The sequence below is a fragment of the Sitophilus oryzae genome, unplaced genomic scaffold (genome assembly GCF_002938485.1).
Source record: "Sitophilus oryzae breed Bouriz unplaced genomic scaffold, Soryzae_2.0 scaffold_1449_pilon_pilon, whole genome shotgun sequence".
Taxonomy (NCBI): domain Eukaryota; kingdom Metazoa; phylum Arthropoda; class Insecta; order Coleoptera; family Curculionidae; genus Sitophilus; species Sitophilus oryzae.
This window is the reverse complement of record NW_022146114.1, coordinates 118,443-132,874: the sequence shown is the minus strand read 5'-3', so window position 1 is coordinate 132,874 and position 14,432 is coordinate 118,443. Positions and strand designations below refer to the sequence as shown.

Sequence of the window (14,432 nt, the reverse complement as noted above, 5' to 3'; positions counted from 1 at the left end):
AGAAACAAAGTTTTTTGTGATAAATTTTCCAAAATATCGCGTGAGTGGTGCTGCAGTTGAAAAAGTACCTCTTGTACTATTAGCTCTAATTCACTTACCTTTATCATTATTTTCTGCAATAGCAAAAGCCAATAAAGTACAAGATATAAGTCCAATCAGCGTCCAGGTCTTCATCTTAAATAATAGTCTTTTTTAAAAGTTCGTTTTTTATTAAATAAAACTTTGTAGCACTCTAGGGAATTAATCCCTTCAAAGAACAGTTAATAAGAACAAAGTTTTCTGTTAGAAATCTTCCAAAATATCGCGGGATTACTATAACGCCGAAGAAATATATCGAGTCGTACTACTAGCAAAGTCTACCACTCGGTACCGCCGCTATCGGACATCGGCAACAGACTCGCAGCGCCGCTGTACTTTCTACAACATATAAAGTCGCGGGTCATTTGCAGGCTCAAGAAGTACCTGGGTCGATCGTACGCGGTAGTTCAGTAAATCAGAGTGAGAGGGGAATCCTGAGTGGTGGCTTAAGGGGCGATGTCTCGTTATAATTTTATCGCGAATCATTATTCAGGGTTGTTAAGAGTGTGTTCAAGAGGAGAGAAAGAGCGATTCCCATAGAGAGGACAAAGAATATACAATAATTTACTTTTGAATTAAAATGGCCACTGGTAAACTTCTCTTGTTGCACCGACTATGTACAAAATATGAGAATGATCCCTGGGATCTCGAAAACCATAAATGATACGGATACTTTTGATAATTTTGCGATATTCACCGATTGCGATACCCAGATTTGCGATATTCTATAACCATAATATCATTTTAGAAATTAAAAGTAACCGAATACTTATAATAATACTGTAATAATTTTAATAAATATATATTATTTTTTTATAAAAATTGTTTTATTTCATCGAAGGACTTACTTGTAAAGCCATACAGAACTACTAATGCTCAGCAGTAATAAAGTGTGTTAAATAAAACACGTCTCTTAGCAGGGTATGTGGCTGTCAAGTGCTTTCTGAACAAACTCAACTTGAATCAAAAAAGTATTTGCTGTAGAAACTCCGATAAAAAACCTGAAACAGCAGAGTGCATAATGCGAGGCTCTAGGTCGCAAAAAACAGTATGTATTTGGGAAAGTAAGACTCGAACCAAAGGAAATATGCTCCTATCCTATCAAGGACCAGCACAAGCTGGTATAGAGCACAGGGAAAAGAGACCGGGTGCAGACATAAACACAATAGACTGTACAGGTTGCAGTGCTTCCGGCTTCTTCATATTGAGGGAATCCGATCTGTGCGTTTTGTAAATTTGGATGCTAAATAAAATGGTATATATGTATAAAAAATATTTACGTGATACGAGTATGTTCACATAAATCTCATTGATTCACAATAACCATGAGAATGGGCACGTAAAGGAGGTGATTTATTAACTCACCAGATTATCATTATTTTTTATAGGATTATCATAATTTTTTAATTAATTAAAATACAATTAAGATTTTAATTAATATGGAGATATTTGCAGTAGGAAATATAACAAGCAATTGCGTCCATCTATGCATGGGGATGCATGGTTAACGAAACGTGGGATCCAGATCAGGAAATCAAATGCAGGATCGAACAAGCAAGATCTACTTTTCTGAAACTTCGAAGATTTCTCACAGATAGGAACTTGAACTTCGGTCTTAGATACAGAATGGTGAAGTGCTATATCTGGTCCGTTTTGTTATATGGTGTGGAAGCATGGACACTGAAGGTAGCAACAATAAACCGAATTGAAGCCTTCGAAATGTGGACCCTAGGACGAATGCTAAGAGTGCCCTGGGTCGACCATGTGAGGAGTGAAAATATTTTCAGAAGAGCTGGTCTAGAAGAACGTGAACTCTTCGAAATCATCAAGAAGAGGAACATAGCCTATTTGGGACACATACCACGTGGACAACGCTATCACTTTCAGAGTCTGATTCTCCAGGGTAAAATAGAGGGGGGGGGGCAAAAGGGGAATAGGCCGAAGGAAGCTATCCTGGATGAGAAATATTCGTCAAAAAGATGAACGCCTACGCAGGAATCTGCACTGCACCTTAAGAAGAAGAAGCGTCCATCTAAAATAAAGTAAAACTTCTTGTTAATTCCGTCTGACCGCTTGTCCGTCTGAGAACGCCATTCGGGTACCTCTATCCGCAGGCCGAGTTTGGTTCCAGTCGATCCATAATTAAGAAAAATACTGATGATTTCGCATCAGAGGCATCATTTCGCATTAGAGGCATCATCGGGATCGGGGCGAACCGCAGAGGGCGCCATCCTGTAGCCCTTCCCCAATTATGCCGAAATCGACTCACATTTTTCCTCAATATGAAATCCTTAGTCCCACCTTAATGGAGATATAAACGAAACGTCGTATTTCCGTCTAAAATCCGGTCGTAAAAGAAATTTACCAAATGTCGTAAACATGTACTAGTGTCACATATTATTGAAGCTCATTAGCCTATCCATCCAACCCGATTGACTTATGCCACCCAGCTTGTCGAAATTTGTTGCAGAGGCCGTGGAAACCCAGCCATTTTTTAGCCACATTTGTTTATTCCTGGCGCTTTTATTTATTTTCTATATTTGTGTTATAATTACCTGTTGGTGTAATTAATAGTGAAAAATTAAAATTGTCACTATGGGAGTTCAAGATATTATGTAGCTCATTATAAAATAGAAATTCATTTATTTTATATTGCATGAGTACGTGTAAAAAAATAAAATTAAAATGGAACCGAAAAATTCAGATTAATTTGTTTAATATACATATATAACAGCGGCGTGCAAGCATGGAAGCAAGGGAAGCATGGAAGCAAGGGAAGCAGTGCTTCCCCTAAACAAATTACAAAACATTATTTTCTAATTTTAGAAAAGATTACATTTGTAATCTAATTTTTGAAATATGGGCCAGTACTACAGTAAAAATGCTAAAACATTACCTTAATTATCAAGCCCATAACGAATGCGGCCTAAATATATTTAACGGTTTAAATGATTTTAAATTCCGCGAACTCTGCAATTTTGATGGATTTAAAGGAAAAAACTTTTCCAGAAGATGCAATTTTTGGCGTTTCTTACGTCAAAACTAACTGTCACATTGACACGTCTCATACACGGTCAGGTTGGCCTTGGTTCAATCTATCGATTTACCAAATTTCATTTAAATCGGACAATTTTTTTGCCATTGATGATGGGGTTTCACAGTGCACGAAACATCGTCAAAATATGATGAGAAGATGGGGCTATTCAAACACCATCTACATTCCGAGTTTCTGCCCCCGTGAACACGTAGGGCTCGAGTTACGACGTTCCAAAGACCCATCTCAACTTTCTTATTGGCTTACCACTTTTTGTGTTACGCTGAGGGGCAAAAATAGTGTACAATAAATACCAATTTGGGGACCTTAGTGTACAATAAATACCAATTTGGGGACCAAAAATACCAAATAAGTACTATTATTCTTTTTAGTATCTAAAGAATTTAAGACATTTGGAGCTTTAGGGCCTATTCATGTCAAACTACGATAACTAGGTCAGATAAACATATAAATTCGAGTTCAAAAAAGTACGGTTCTAGAACGGTTTAAAACCATCGCACAGTCTAATTACGACAATCATTCACGTCAAAAGTTGCAAAAAATCATATTGTGCCAGAGTTTTGACCCGTTCTAGAACCGTACTTTTTGGGAACTCGAATGAAGCTACTCGCATGACACGTTTAAAAAGTCATTTTAACGGTTGCATTAACATCGATGCTTCAAAAATTTATAAAATAAAACTAGACATAAAAAGTAATTGTTTTTTTTTGTTATTTGCGCTATTTATTTCTTATAAGCTCAAAAATATAATTATATGCACAAGAAAAATAAGAAATTCTAACGAGATCCATATTATGTTTCTATGATACGAGTTCTTTAATTTCTTTACATTTTTTCGTATGACGCTATGTACCGTTTTTGCGTAAAAACCATTTTTATGCATTGAAAAATTGCAAGCTTGGCAATTAATATCGGGTAAAAATAACCTATTTTTCAAATAGGCCAGCAAACTAACCTCGAAGCACAAGTAATTATTCCCAAGTATGTATATTACGAGGTATAATTTATTGTTAAGTAGGTACTTACCTTGGACACTAAATACAACAACTTTAAAATACTTCATACAAAATAGGTCAGCACCAAAAAGTTTTGATCGTGTAAAAAGCGCGAAGGCGGCTCATTTTCAATGCAGATGCGCTAGAAATGATGCAATCAGCTTCCCGGCCGTCGCCACATGCGTCTAATCCACATCCACCGATGCCAGATGTCCAACAAAATACCTGTTTAATACCAATTTAATACCAAATAAAATCAGTTTATTACCAAATCATACCAGTTTATTACTAAATATTACCAAATTAGTACCGAAAATACCAAATTAGTACCAAAAATATCAAATTAGTATCAAAAGTACCAAAAATACCAGTATTACCAAGTGCTTGTACAATAAATACCATCAGCAGTTTGCCCCTCGTGCTACGCGTGTCGTGTCGTGACGCTAGTTGGTGTGTCGCGTCCTTGAATTTTGATTTCCAGCGCGCGGAAAGAAGTTTCACTTCAAAAATATACATACGATTTGGATTAATCAATATATAAGAGCAAACTGGACTTTAAAAAATAGTTGTTAAATTGAAAAAGAATGAGTGTTAATTAGAGAAATATTATTACCTAATATAACGTATCGACTGACATAATTTTCAAAAGTCGTAAGTGATTGGTGAAAATAATCAAGCTTCTTTAAATCTTGTTCCACACATAAACGCATTTAATGACAAGAAACAACTTTGATGAATCTCGACAAGAATTTAACTTGTCAATACCAATTTAAATAACAAAGCGCTAAAGAATCTCCGCTTATGTAACTGCTACCCGGAATTTGGAGCTATCAAAATTGTTTACCATATTAAAAAATAGGTTATACGCTTTCTTTATTTTGTACACGAAGAAAACATGTTGTGTTAATAAATATTTTATTTTCCAATCTAAATGTAATCAGTAAATTTAATGGAGTATCAGTATTAAGCCACAGCTAGAGCATGTAAATGAACAGAGAAACTACTTATCGTTATACGCTTCAGACGTCAAGTAGGTATCCACCAAAAGAATAAATGATTTTTCTGAGGAATTACGAAGAAATAAAAATTCAAAATGAATTATGAAATAATTGTTTAAAAATTTAATTGATTTAACCGATATTTGATGGAAATGTGTAATTATGTTTATAAGAAATGAGAAAATAAATTTGGTGTATATTTTTTCTTTCCCCTATATCCTATATAATCTAATCTAGTATACAGCATGTCCCCGAGCGATGAAATCGTGAGTGAATTAATTTCGGGAGACGATAATGCAATTTTATCGTCGTGTATAAAATATATTTTTTTCCATAGCGAGTTACGTTTTAAAAAATATTCAGAAATTATTATTTCAAGGAATTTATTACGAGTAGAAAAAATATTGTGCTGGGTTGGCGTTGGTTTCTATGTAATTTGATAAATAAGTAAAGCTGTTTCTTTAGTTGTCACCAGGGGGGTGACAGTGAAATAGGAAAATTGGAAACAGTCATTAGTGTCATTCCTGTCATTCTCCTCACGACAAGTATGGCCGCCTAGACAAGGACAGCATTGTTTTTGTCTAACTATTATCTAACTTCACAGTTTAGAATTGACAGATTTCAGTTTCAGAGACAACTTGAGATTTGTTCTAGAACAAATTCGAAAATATTCGACGCCATTTTAATTCATTCCGTTTAGTTTCGTCAGGTTTCGTTTTGGAAGTTCAATTTAATATTTCGGCTGAAGAATCCTGGAGAAAATGACGTTTCTGCAGTAGTAGGTATGTCCCATGTATATGAAAAATAGGTAGTAAATAAACACTGTTTTTTAGATGCAAGAAAATGGTGTTAATCTTTGATCGGCGATTTTTTTGAAAATGGAAACAATTTACAGCAAGGTAAGATCATTTTTAACTATAGCCAACATTAGTTATCTCCAATATGGGTATACCCCAATATGTGCGCTTTATTGTCAATAATACAATAAATCGGACTGATAATCTGATTATGTTATCCGACTAAAAGTCTTTTTTGCATCTTTTTGATTTATAAGCCAGGTTCTTTGGGAATAATGGACGCTTTTTTTAAACAGTATATTTATATTTTATACCTATTGATATTTTTACATTGTTAATTTTAGTATAAAAAAATTGTTTTTCTGTTTTCAGGTTTTTGTATAAGGCTCCCGTTTTCATATTCCTGTGTCCGTTTTCTGTCCTTGAAGTTTGCGAATGCGTGTGTTTATTTACAAATTACTGTAAGTCATGCTTATACCTTAACTAATTTACGTTAAAAGTGCATATAATTAACTAATTGGTATTGAAACAATACAATCCTCTATATTTTTATATTTATTTAGTCACGTTGTTCCATATTTCAAATAAATATATGTGAATAAATTATTTTTTGGTTTTATTTATGAAAAGAAAAAATACAAAATACATTTGAACTGAAAGAGGGCCCGCTATTGAATAACCGGAAACGGAAATGAAAATTAAGCCATCATGTCCTTATCATGTCAACCTGTCAATTGGAAAGTTAGTTCTCCAGACGACAACGAAGGCTTTCGGTGGCGTATCGTGTTTCCACGATTTAACACAGAGTTGACACTTCTTTCTAGTTAATTATTTTATGGTTGTCACTTTTGAGTCAATATTTTTTAATTCTCTTTCTTGTCGATTGCTGATTGAATTGGAGCCAGAAATGGCTCAAAACGAAATAAGTAAATTACCAAAAGATATTCAGGCTGAGGCGACAAACGGCTCGTTATGAGCAATGAGCAATTTTATAGTGTGGATACGCAAAAAGTTTTACTATTGTCTAAAATGTCGACCAAAAATTCGTTCTTTCTCTCAAGGTAAGGTGTTTCTACTAAAATGTATACTCGTAGATATAACTAACCTAACCTAACCTAACCATATCCAAAATACTTCCATTTAAATCCCGAATAACTTATGAAAAGGAATACAAAAATTTTCAAAAATGGAAGCAATTAAAAAACGTGCGAGAAGAAATAAAGATTTTAACCTATTAGCTGTTAAAGTATCATTTAATCTACCCTTGCGGTTAAAGTACTATTTTATCTACAATTTTTGATAGATATAAGGCAATTTTAACAGTTGCTATGGAAAAAACAAATTATTTATACTTAAAAGCCACTATGTATAACTTGTTGTGCAGGGCGTCCCATTTAGGTTGAAATCATACCTGTCCAACTTTTTTGTCAAACGGAAGATGCCTTAACAAAATTTTCATAGCCCTCTTCGTTTCTGTTTTTGAACTACAGGATCTTTTTGAAAATGAAAAAGTCTTGTCTCTGTTATTGTTAAAGGTATCGAGAAGGTAAAAACTGTTTGCTGGAGAACTTATGGAACACCCTGTATGTTTATAAATTATATGATCTGGCTTGCCATACGCTTCACAAAAATATATCGCTCTATATTTATTTCCAATATTTATTGCAATATTTAATTTTTTTTATTAAAACATCATATTTATTAGTAAGCTATGATTGACAATAAAAGAAACTAAAGGTATTATTAAAAGTATACTGCTATCTGCCTCTTGTTTTATTTTGGGAGCCACTAATATATTCTTTATATAATAAGGAAACTTAACTCTCTACCGCTATTTGTAAATCTTGAAAGCTATCGTACCGGAACTTTTAGATATTCCTTTAGCTAATTTACGTGAAATATCCTTTCAGCAAGACCCTTTTACCCACAATTTTGTTAAATTATTATTTCCCAAATCAATGAATTGGAACCAATGCAGTGGACTCATATGGGTCCATTGATTTTCGGATTAGTCCGTTCTCGATTTCTGATTTTGGGGATGTTTGAAATATGAAATATATCGTGGCAACTACAACAATGTCGTACTCCTGGAAAATGCTTTAATAATGCAAGCTTTTAAAAATTTGCACACCCATCCCGTTATAATAAATTCCGTTATAAAAAAGAAAAATATATTAAGAGATTCAGTTGTAACAGTTCAAAAGTAAAATATATCAATCCCAAATAAAATTTTAATATGTGTATATGACTATTTTAGTAATACCATTTTGATTTTTTTGTTATTTTCACTGCCTACTAATAAGAAAATTATATATTTTAAATATTGCAGTAAATAGTGAAAATAAATATAGAGTGATATATTATGTCTTACTTGTCCAAATAACGTCAGAAAGAAATAAAATCGAAATTTTTCTCGAATATCTCTGGAACTACTCGGAATTTTATGTGCTTCTAAACGGCATATTATTAGGCACATTGATGCACAACTTTTTTCTAATGTCACTGTTTGACATATTCTACATATTCTGTACACTTTAAATTATTTCTTTTATTATTGATACAGTCAAAAATCCGGTATGCGTTAAGAATTTTAGAAACTCCATTAATATTCATGCAAAAAACGCGTAACGCATATTATTACGAAGATGGTACTTTAGTATTCTTAATACAGAGATTAACCTAGAAAAATTGTTTATACGGTTTGTAGATTATACAAAAGTGTCATGTCAATTATGCAACAGCTGTTTTTTTCCTCGTAACCTACTGTTGCAGTGAGCCATTGGATAGATAAATTATGCACCTAGAAAATTAAATTTTCATTTGCTATTACAACCTCCCTTTAAGACGGACAATGGGAATGGCGGAATTTCAATTCATTATTTTATAAAATTGACATAGAGTGGGACAGAAATCTGCATTATATCAAATTTGTGTCTAAAAAGAGAGAAACCCTTGTTTCGAAAATGAATCGACAATAAATGGAAACCCTAAATATGTTTCCAAAATGTTTCCAAAATGTTTCGATTTAGTTTCCGTACTTTGCTGAACAAGAATCGAAAGCAAATAGCGCTATCTATATAGAAATTTTGAACTGTTCATCTGTCAATAACACCAATCAAAACTTGATTAAAATAAAACATTTTTTATTTTCTTATTATAACACAATTAAAACATAAAAAGATGTATTCCATTGTGGAAACATGACAAAATAACGTTTGTTGGTAATATTCGTCTTCAGTCTCCTGTTATAGGTACTTCGGGCTATAATACGGTCCTAAAATAAATCAACTCTGTAATGCCTATAATATACAGGGTGGTCCGAACTGTATTCCGGAAGCTTCGGCAGCATATATTGTGCAGATAAAAATAAGTAAAAAAGTTTGTATAAATGTATGTCCTAAAATGCTTAGTTTTGGAGATACAGAGTGTTGAAATTTCATTTTTATTTCGATTTTTTCCAAATAATTTCTGAGTAACGTCAATATTTGGATGAAAATTGGTGTCTGGTAGTTTTTTTACATGAGAAATTTGATTTTGATGTCAATATGACTTCTACCAGTAGAGGGAGCTACCTACATATTTTTTAACCGGTTTGAAGAGTAATAACTTTTCGTCCGTACTTGTATAAAACTACCGAGTAAAAAATACGACGTTTTTTATGTAAAACATGTTTCTTGGTAAAAATCGCTAAGAGTATTAGTTTTCGAGATATTTGGAATCGAAATTATCAATACATCTCATCATTGACATAAATTAAACAAGATGGCTAAATAGTTATTAGACTGAGATCATAAATTTGAAATTTTTGGTGCCAAAAGTTCAACAGAAACTGTTTTTTCATCATTTTTTTGCAGAAAAATTTATGATTAATTTAAAAATATAAATTTCTAAATTTATCATTTCAGTCAAATATCTATCTACTCAACATATGTTTATTTTTTGTCAGTAAAGACATGTATTGACTATTCCCATTCTAAATATCTTGAGAACGGTTGTTCGTAGCGATTTTTACCAAGATACACCTTTTATGTAAAAATTACGGACATGTATATTGTGTATTGTTTATTATATTTTTTTACCCAGTAGTTTGATACAGGTACGGACGAAATGTTATTACTCTTTAAAACAGTTAAAACGCATGTAGGGGGCGCCCTCTACAAATAGGAATCGTATTGACATCGAAATCAAACTTCTCATGTCAAAAAACTACCAGACGCCAATTTTCATGTAAATATAGACGTTACTTCAGAAATTATTTGGAAAAAATCGAAATAAAAATGTAACTTCTACACCCTGTATCTCTGAAACTAAACATTTTAAGACATACATTTATACGAACTTTTTTACTTAGTTTTATCTCCAGAATATGCTGCCGAAGTTCCCGGAATACAGTTCGGACCACCCTGTATAATTATAAAATTGCGTAACAAAAATATCTGTATTTGTACTCATCATATGTCCTTCCTTCTGCTTTTTAATTATAGTACTATAAAAACTTGAAGTCTTTTCCATTTTGCAAAAACGGCGGAAAAAAATCCAAACAATCGCTATTGCCCAGTAGCAAAACCAAAACCGAGACAAGACAAAGTAGGGGTTATGTTCTCATATTTGACAGAATATCAAATAAATTATAAAAAATGTTCAGGAACAAAACGGGTACGAAACCTGTAAATAATGTGAGCAACATCTGTTTCTTAAATGTATCGAAAAATTTGTGACACTAAGATATTTATTGTTATAGCTTATGTAGCGAAACCATATTTGGTTTCGAGACAAAAAGCGATTTATGTTACGAAACGTATGTATCAAAAATGTTTCGAATTAATTCCAGAACTTTTGTGTCTTGACATAAACACCATCATTGTTTCTAAACTGTTTCGCAATGTTTCTCAGCAATGATTTTGTATCGATTTTGTTTCTAAAAATGCTACTTGAGTGTTATCGATTGTCATAAAACAAAGAAAATCTAAGACCTCATACGTAATCGAAAAATTAAGAGTACTCTAGACGATGGCAGATACGGTTGGTTGGTGCAGATGAAATAAAAAATCTTTTAATTTATAGCATTAAATCTCGTCAAAGGAAAAAAAAGTCGTATTACATACTAAATATGCGTTATTAGCAGTAAAGTACATATAGATTTAATAGCAATAACGACACTCATTTTGAATTTATAGTTTTGTACAAGGTGTAAACGTGCTGTATTCGTACATACGAACAGCTGCAGATTGATCTGCACCTCTTGTTTATGGCTACGGGACCAGAAATATCTTGATGCAACTGCGACGAAGTAATTTGTTTTATTACAAAATATATAATAGTACGTTTATATAGACAAGGAACATTGGCTCAACGATCATGATTTGTGCGGAACGGCATTTTTAAGCGCATAAAAATATGTTCCTTATGCATTTTACAACGATTTTACATCGTCTCGTTATTAGATTACGGGTAATTGCAACAGAACATTAACATAAAAAAAATAATGTAACCTTGCAGGTTTGCTCGTTAAAGAAAATTCTCGTTAAAGAAGTAAAATTCTTGTATTTCATCAGTCTTGCTTTTTTTCTGTGAACATAATATCCTGAGGTGTTTCCTAAGGAAGGTGCAGCCCTTGAAACTTAAAAAAAATAATATCATACTGAAGAACAGTCACTGAAACATAAAATAAGAAGGAACCAATATAACAATAAACTAAAAATATTGATACAAAATACCATGCGAATGCGAGAAATTTTATATAGGATAAACATGTAGACCTTTAAATGTTTGATATAAAACAGAAAGGACATAAACGTTATTTTTTATAAAAGGATATTTTGAAAATCTAAAATTTGTCAACATTCATGGGACACTGGTCATAAAATAGGCACGAATGAAAGAATCGATAATATTTAAACGAAATGCTTGCTCTTATTTTCCCAGATTTGAAAATTTGTTTAGGAATACTATAACATAATATGATATACAGGGTGGTCTGAACTGTATTCCGGAATCTTCGGCAGCGTATTCTGCTAATAAAAGCAAGTAAAAAAGTTCGTATATATGTATGTCCTAAAATGCTTAGTTTCGGAGATACAGGGTGTAGAAGTTTAATTTTTATTTGGATTTTTTCCAAATAATTTCTGAAGTAACCTTAATATTTGGATGAAAATTGATGTCTGGGAGTTTTTTGGCATGATAAATTTGATTTTGATGTCAATATGACTCCTATTTGTAGGGGGCGCCACCCCCATTCTTATTTTAACTGTTTTGAAGAATAATAACTTTTCCTCCGTACCTGTGTAAAACTACTCTGTGAACAAATCTGTCGAACTTGCACAAAAACATTTGAAATTTATAATTTTGGTCAAATAACTATTTAGTTAACGTGTTTAATTTATGTCAATGATGACAGGTATTGTTAATTTCGATTCCAAATATCTCGAGAACCCTTACCCGTTGCGATTTTTACCAAGAGACCTTTTTTACGTAAATAACCTCGAAAATGCATCTTTTCTACTCACTAGTTTTATACAGGTACGGATGAAAAGTTATTACTCTATAAACCAGTTAAAAATATGTAGGTGGTGGCCTCTACAAGTAGGAGTCATATTAACATCAAAATCAAATTTCTCATGCCAAAAAACTCTCAAACACCAATTTTCATGCAAATATTAACGTCCCAGACACTAATTTTTATCCAAATATTGACGTTACTTCAGAAATTATTTGGAAAATATCGAAATAAACATGAAACATCTGCACCCTGTATCTCCAAAATTAAGCATTTTAGGACATATATTTATATGAACTTTTTTACTTATTTTTATCTGCAGAATTTTCTTCCGAAGTTTCCGGAATACAGTTTGGACCACTCTGTATAATACCATAATTTCATAGAAAATACATGTCTGGCTGTTATTTATAATCACGAAAGCCACCATGTTTTTTAGATTCTTGGGGTCTCAAAACTTCGAAAAATGTGTTTTTAGCTATTGTCAAATTTTGCCCTAAACCAATACTTTTCTTAACATAAATTATGAAAAGTAAAAACATGTAGAGATGACAACAATCACCTGTATAATGCTAAATTTAGTGCGCCTGGCGAGCGTCGCACGAGTTTAGCAATGCTTTCGTGATGTTCCACATTAGTCAGACTATATTTGCAGCTGTAATTATAATATGAACTATTATCTGACAAATTTGTAGGACTGCGAAAATAAGGGTAATGGTTTCAATAATTATTTTTATCCAATTTTTCACCTGCCAGACATATTAGGTACCCATTCTCACAGATTAGCTAGATTACTTTTTTTTTCTTAATTGCACATTTCTCACCAATACTCAGTAGTTCCCCTTAATTAGCTGCGCGATCATATTTTTTTATTATTATATTAGCTGCTCGACTGCACCTTTTTTAATAGAAATTGATAACAAATCCTAAATAAATGTATATAAAAAAACTTAATGTAATATGTATTAAAAAAATTGGGCCCAGTTCGTGTGATATGCATTTTAAGTTCTAACTATTCGGAAAGGTATACAGATTATGTTTGCACATATTATGTACATGTTTTTTCATATTGAAGAGGTCAAATTTATTTTAAATGGTGAAAAAATAAAAGAGACTGTTGCTTTATTTTATAAATACAATTTTATTGTCAATTGATATACAGTGTGTCCACGAAATAAGTTGACACGAAGAGGAAAAAATAAGTTACTTTTATTTTAAGACAAAAAGTCAATCTTTCACCACCCAGTATAAGATCCAGCGGCAATTCGCGGCAGTCAGTGACAATTAATTTATATGCAATATACTTTAAGCAACAAGTATCATCATGCCGTTTAAGATGATTTGAAAGGGAAAGTAGTAAAAAGTCTTAAAGAGTGACAAGCAAAAATGTAAAAATACTATTTTTGTTGCCTTCAAATAAATTGCCATAAACTAATATTACTTAGGTTTAATTAAGTGCAACAAAGAAAAAAACAGTTCTTCTTACCTTCTTTTCGAACGCCTTACAGAAAAGGCAACAGCTTTTATCAATTTTAATAAAATAAGTAATTAATTGGCGTTATCTGAAAACTGTTTATGTCAGCTTGATACCAGTTGCAAAAATGTGACATTTCTAATAAAAAAAGCGCTAAGCTCGGCTTACTTGATTTTCTTATTTATTATGTATCGTTTACAGGGGAATATAAGAAAAGTATTAGCAACAGTTTCATGCAAACATTTTGAAATTAATATTTCTAAGTAATGATCTATCTGGGAACCACTATGCAATAGTATTATTTTTATAGCTGGAAAAAAAGTGCAGTATATTTTTACTTTCTAACGCATTTTCCGCTTCAACCCATCGGAAAACCCCTTACATATTATACAGGGTGGTCCGAACTATATTCCGGAAACTTCGGCAGCACATTCTGTAGATAAACATAAGTAAAAAAGTTCGTATAAATGTATGTCCTAAAATGCTTAGTTTCGGAGATACAAGATATAGAAGTTTCATTTTTATTTGGATTTTCTCCA

The 14,432-nt window shown here is 32.4% G+C and overlaps 1 protein-coding gene across 1 annotated transcript in view; it reads right to left on the bottom strand.

Annotated features, from left to right (window-relative positions):
- LOC115877380 overlaps positions 1-442 on the bottom strand; it is a 178,893-nt gene extending 178,451 nt beyond the window's left edge. The window contains exon 1 of the mRNA XM_030893531.1: positions 99-442. Within this exon, the coding sequence (XP_030749391.1) occupies positions 99-174 (76 nt within the window). The 5' untranslated portion in view covers positions 175-442. The remainder of the gene's footprint in view (positions 1-98) is intronic.
- Between the last annotated feature and the right edge of the window lie 13,990 nt (positions 443-14,432).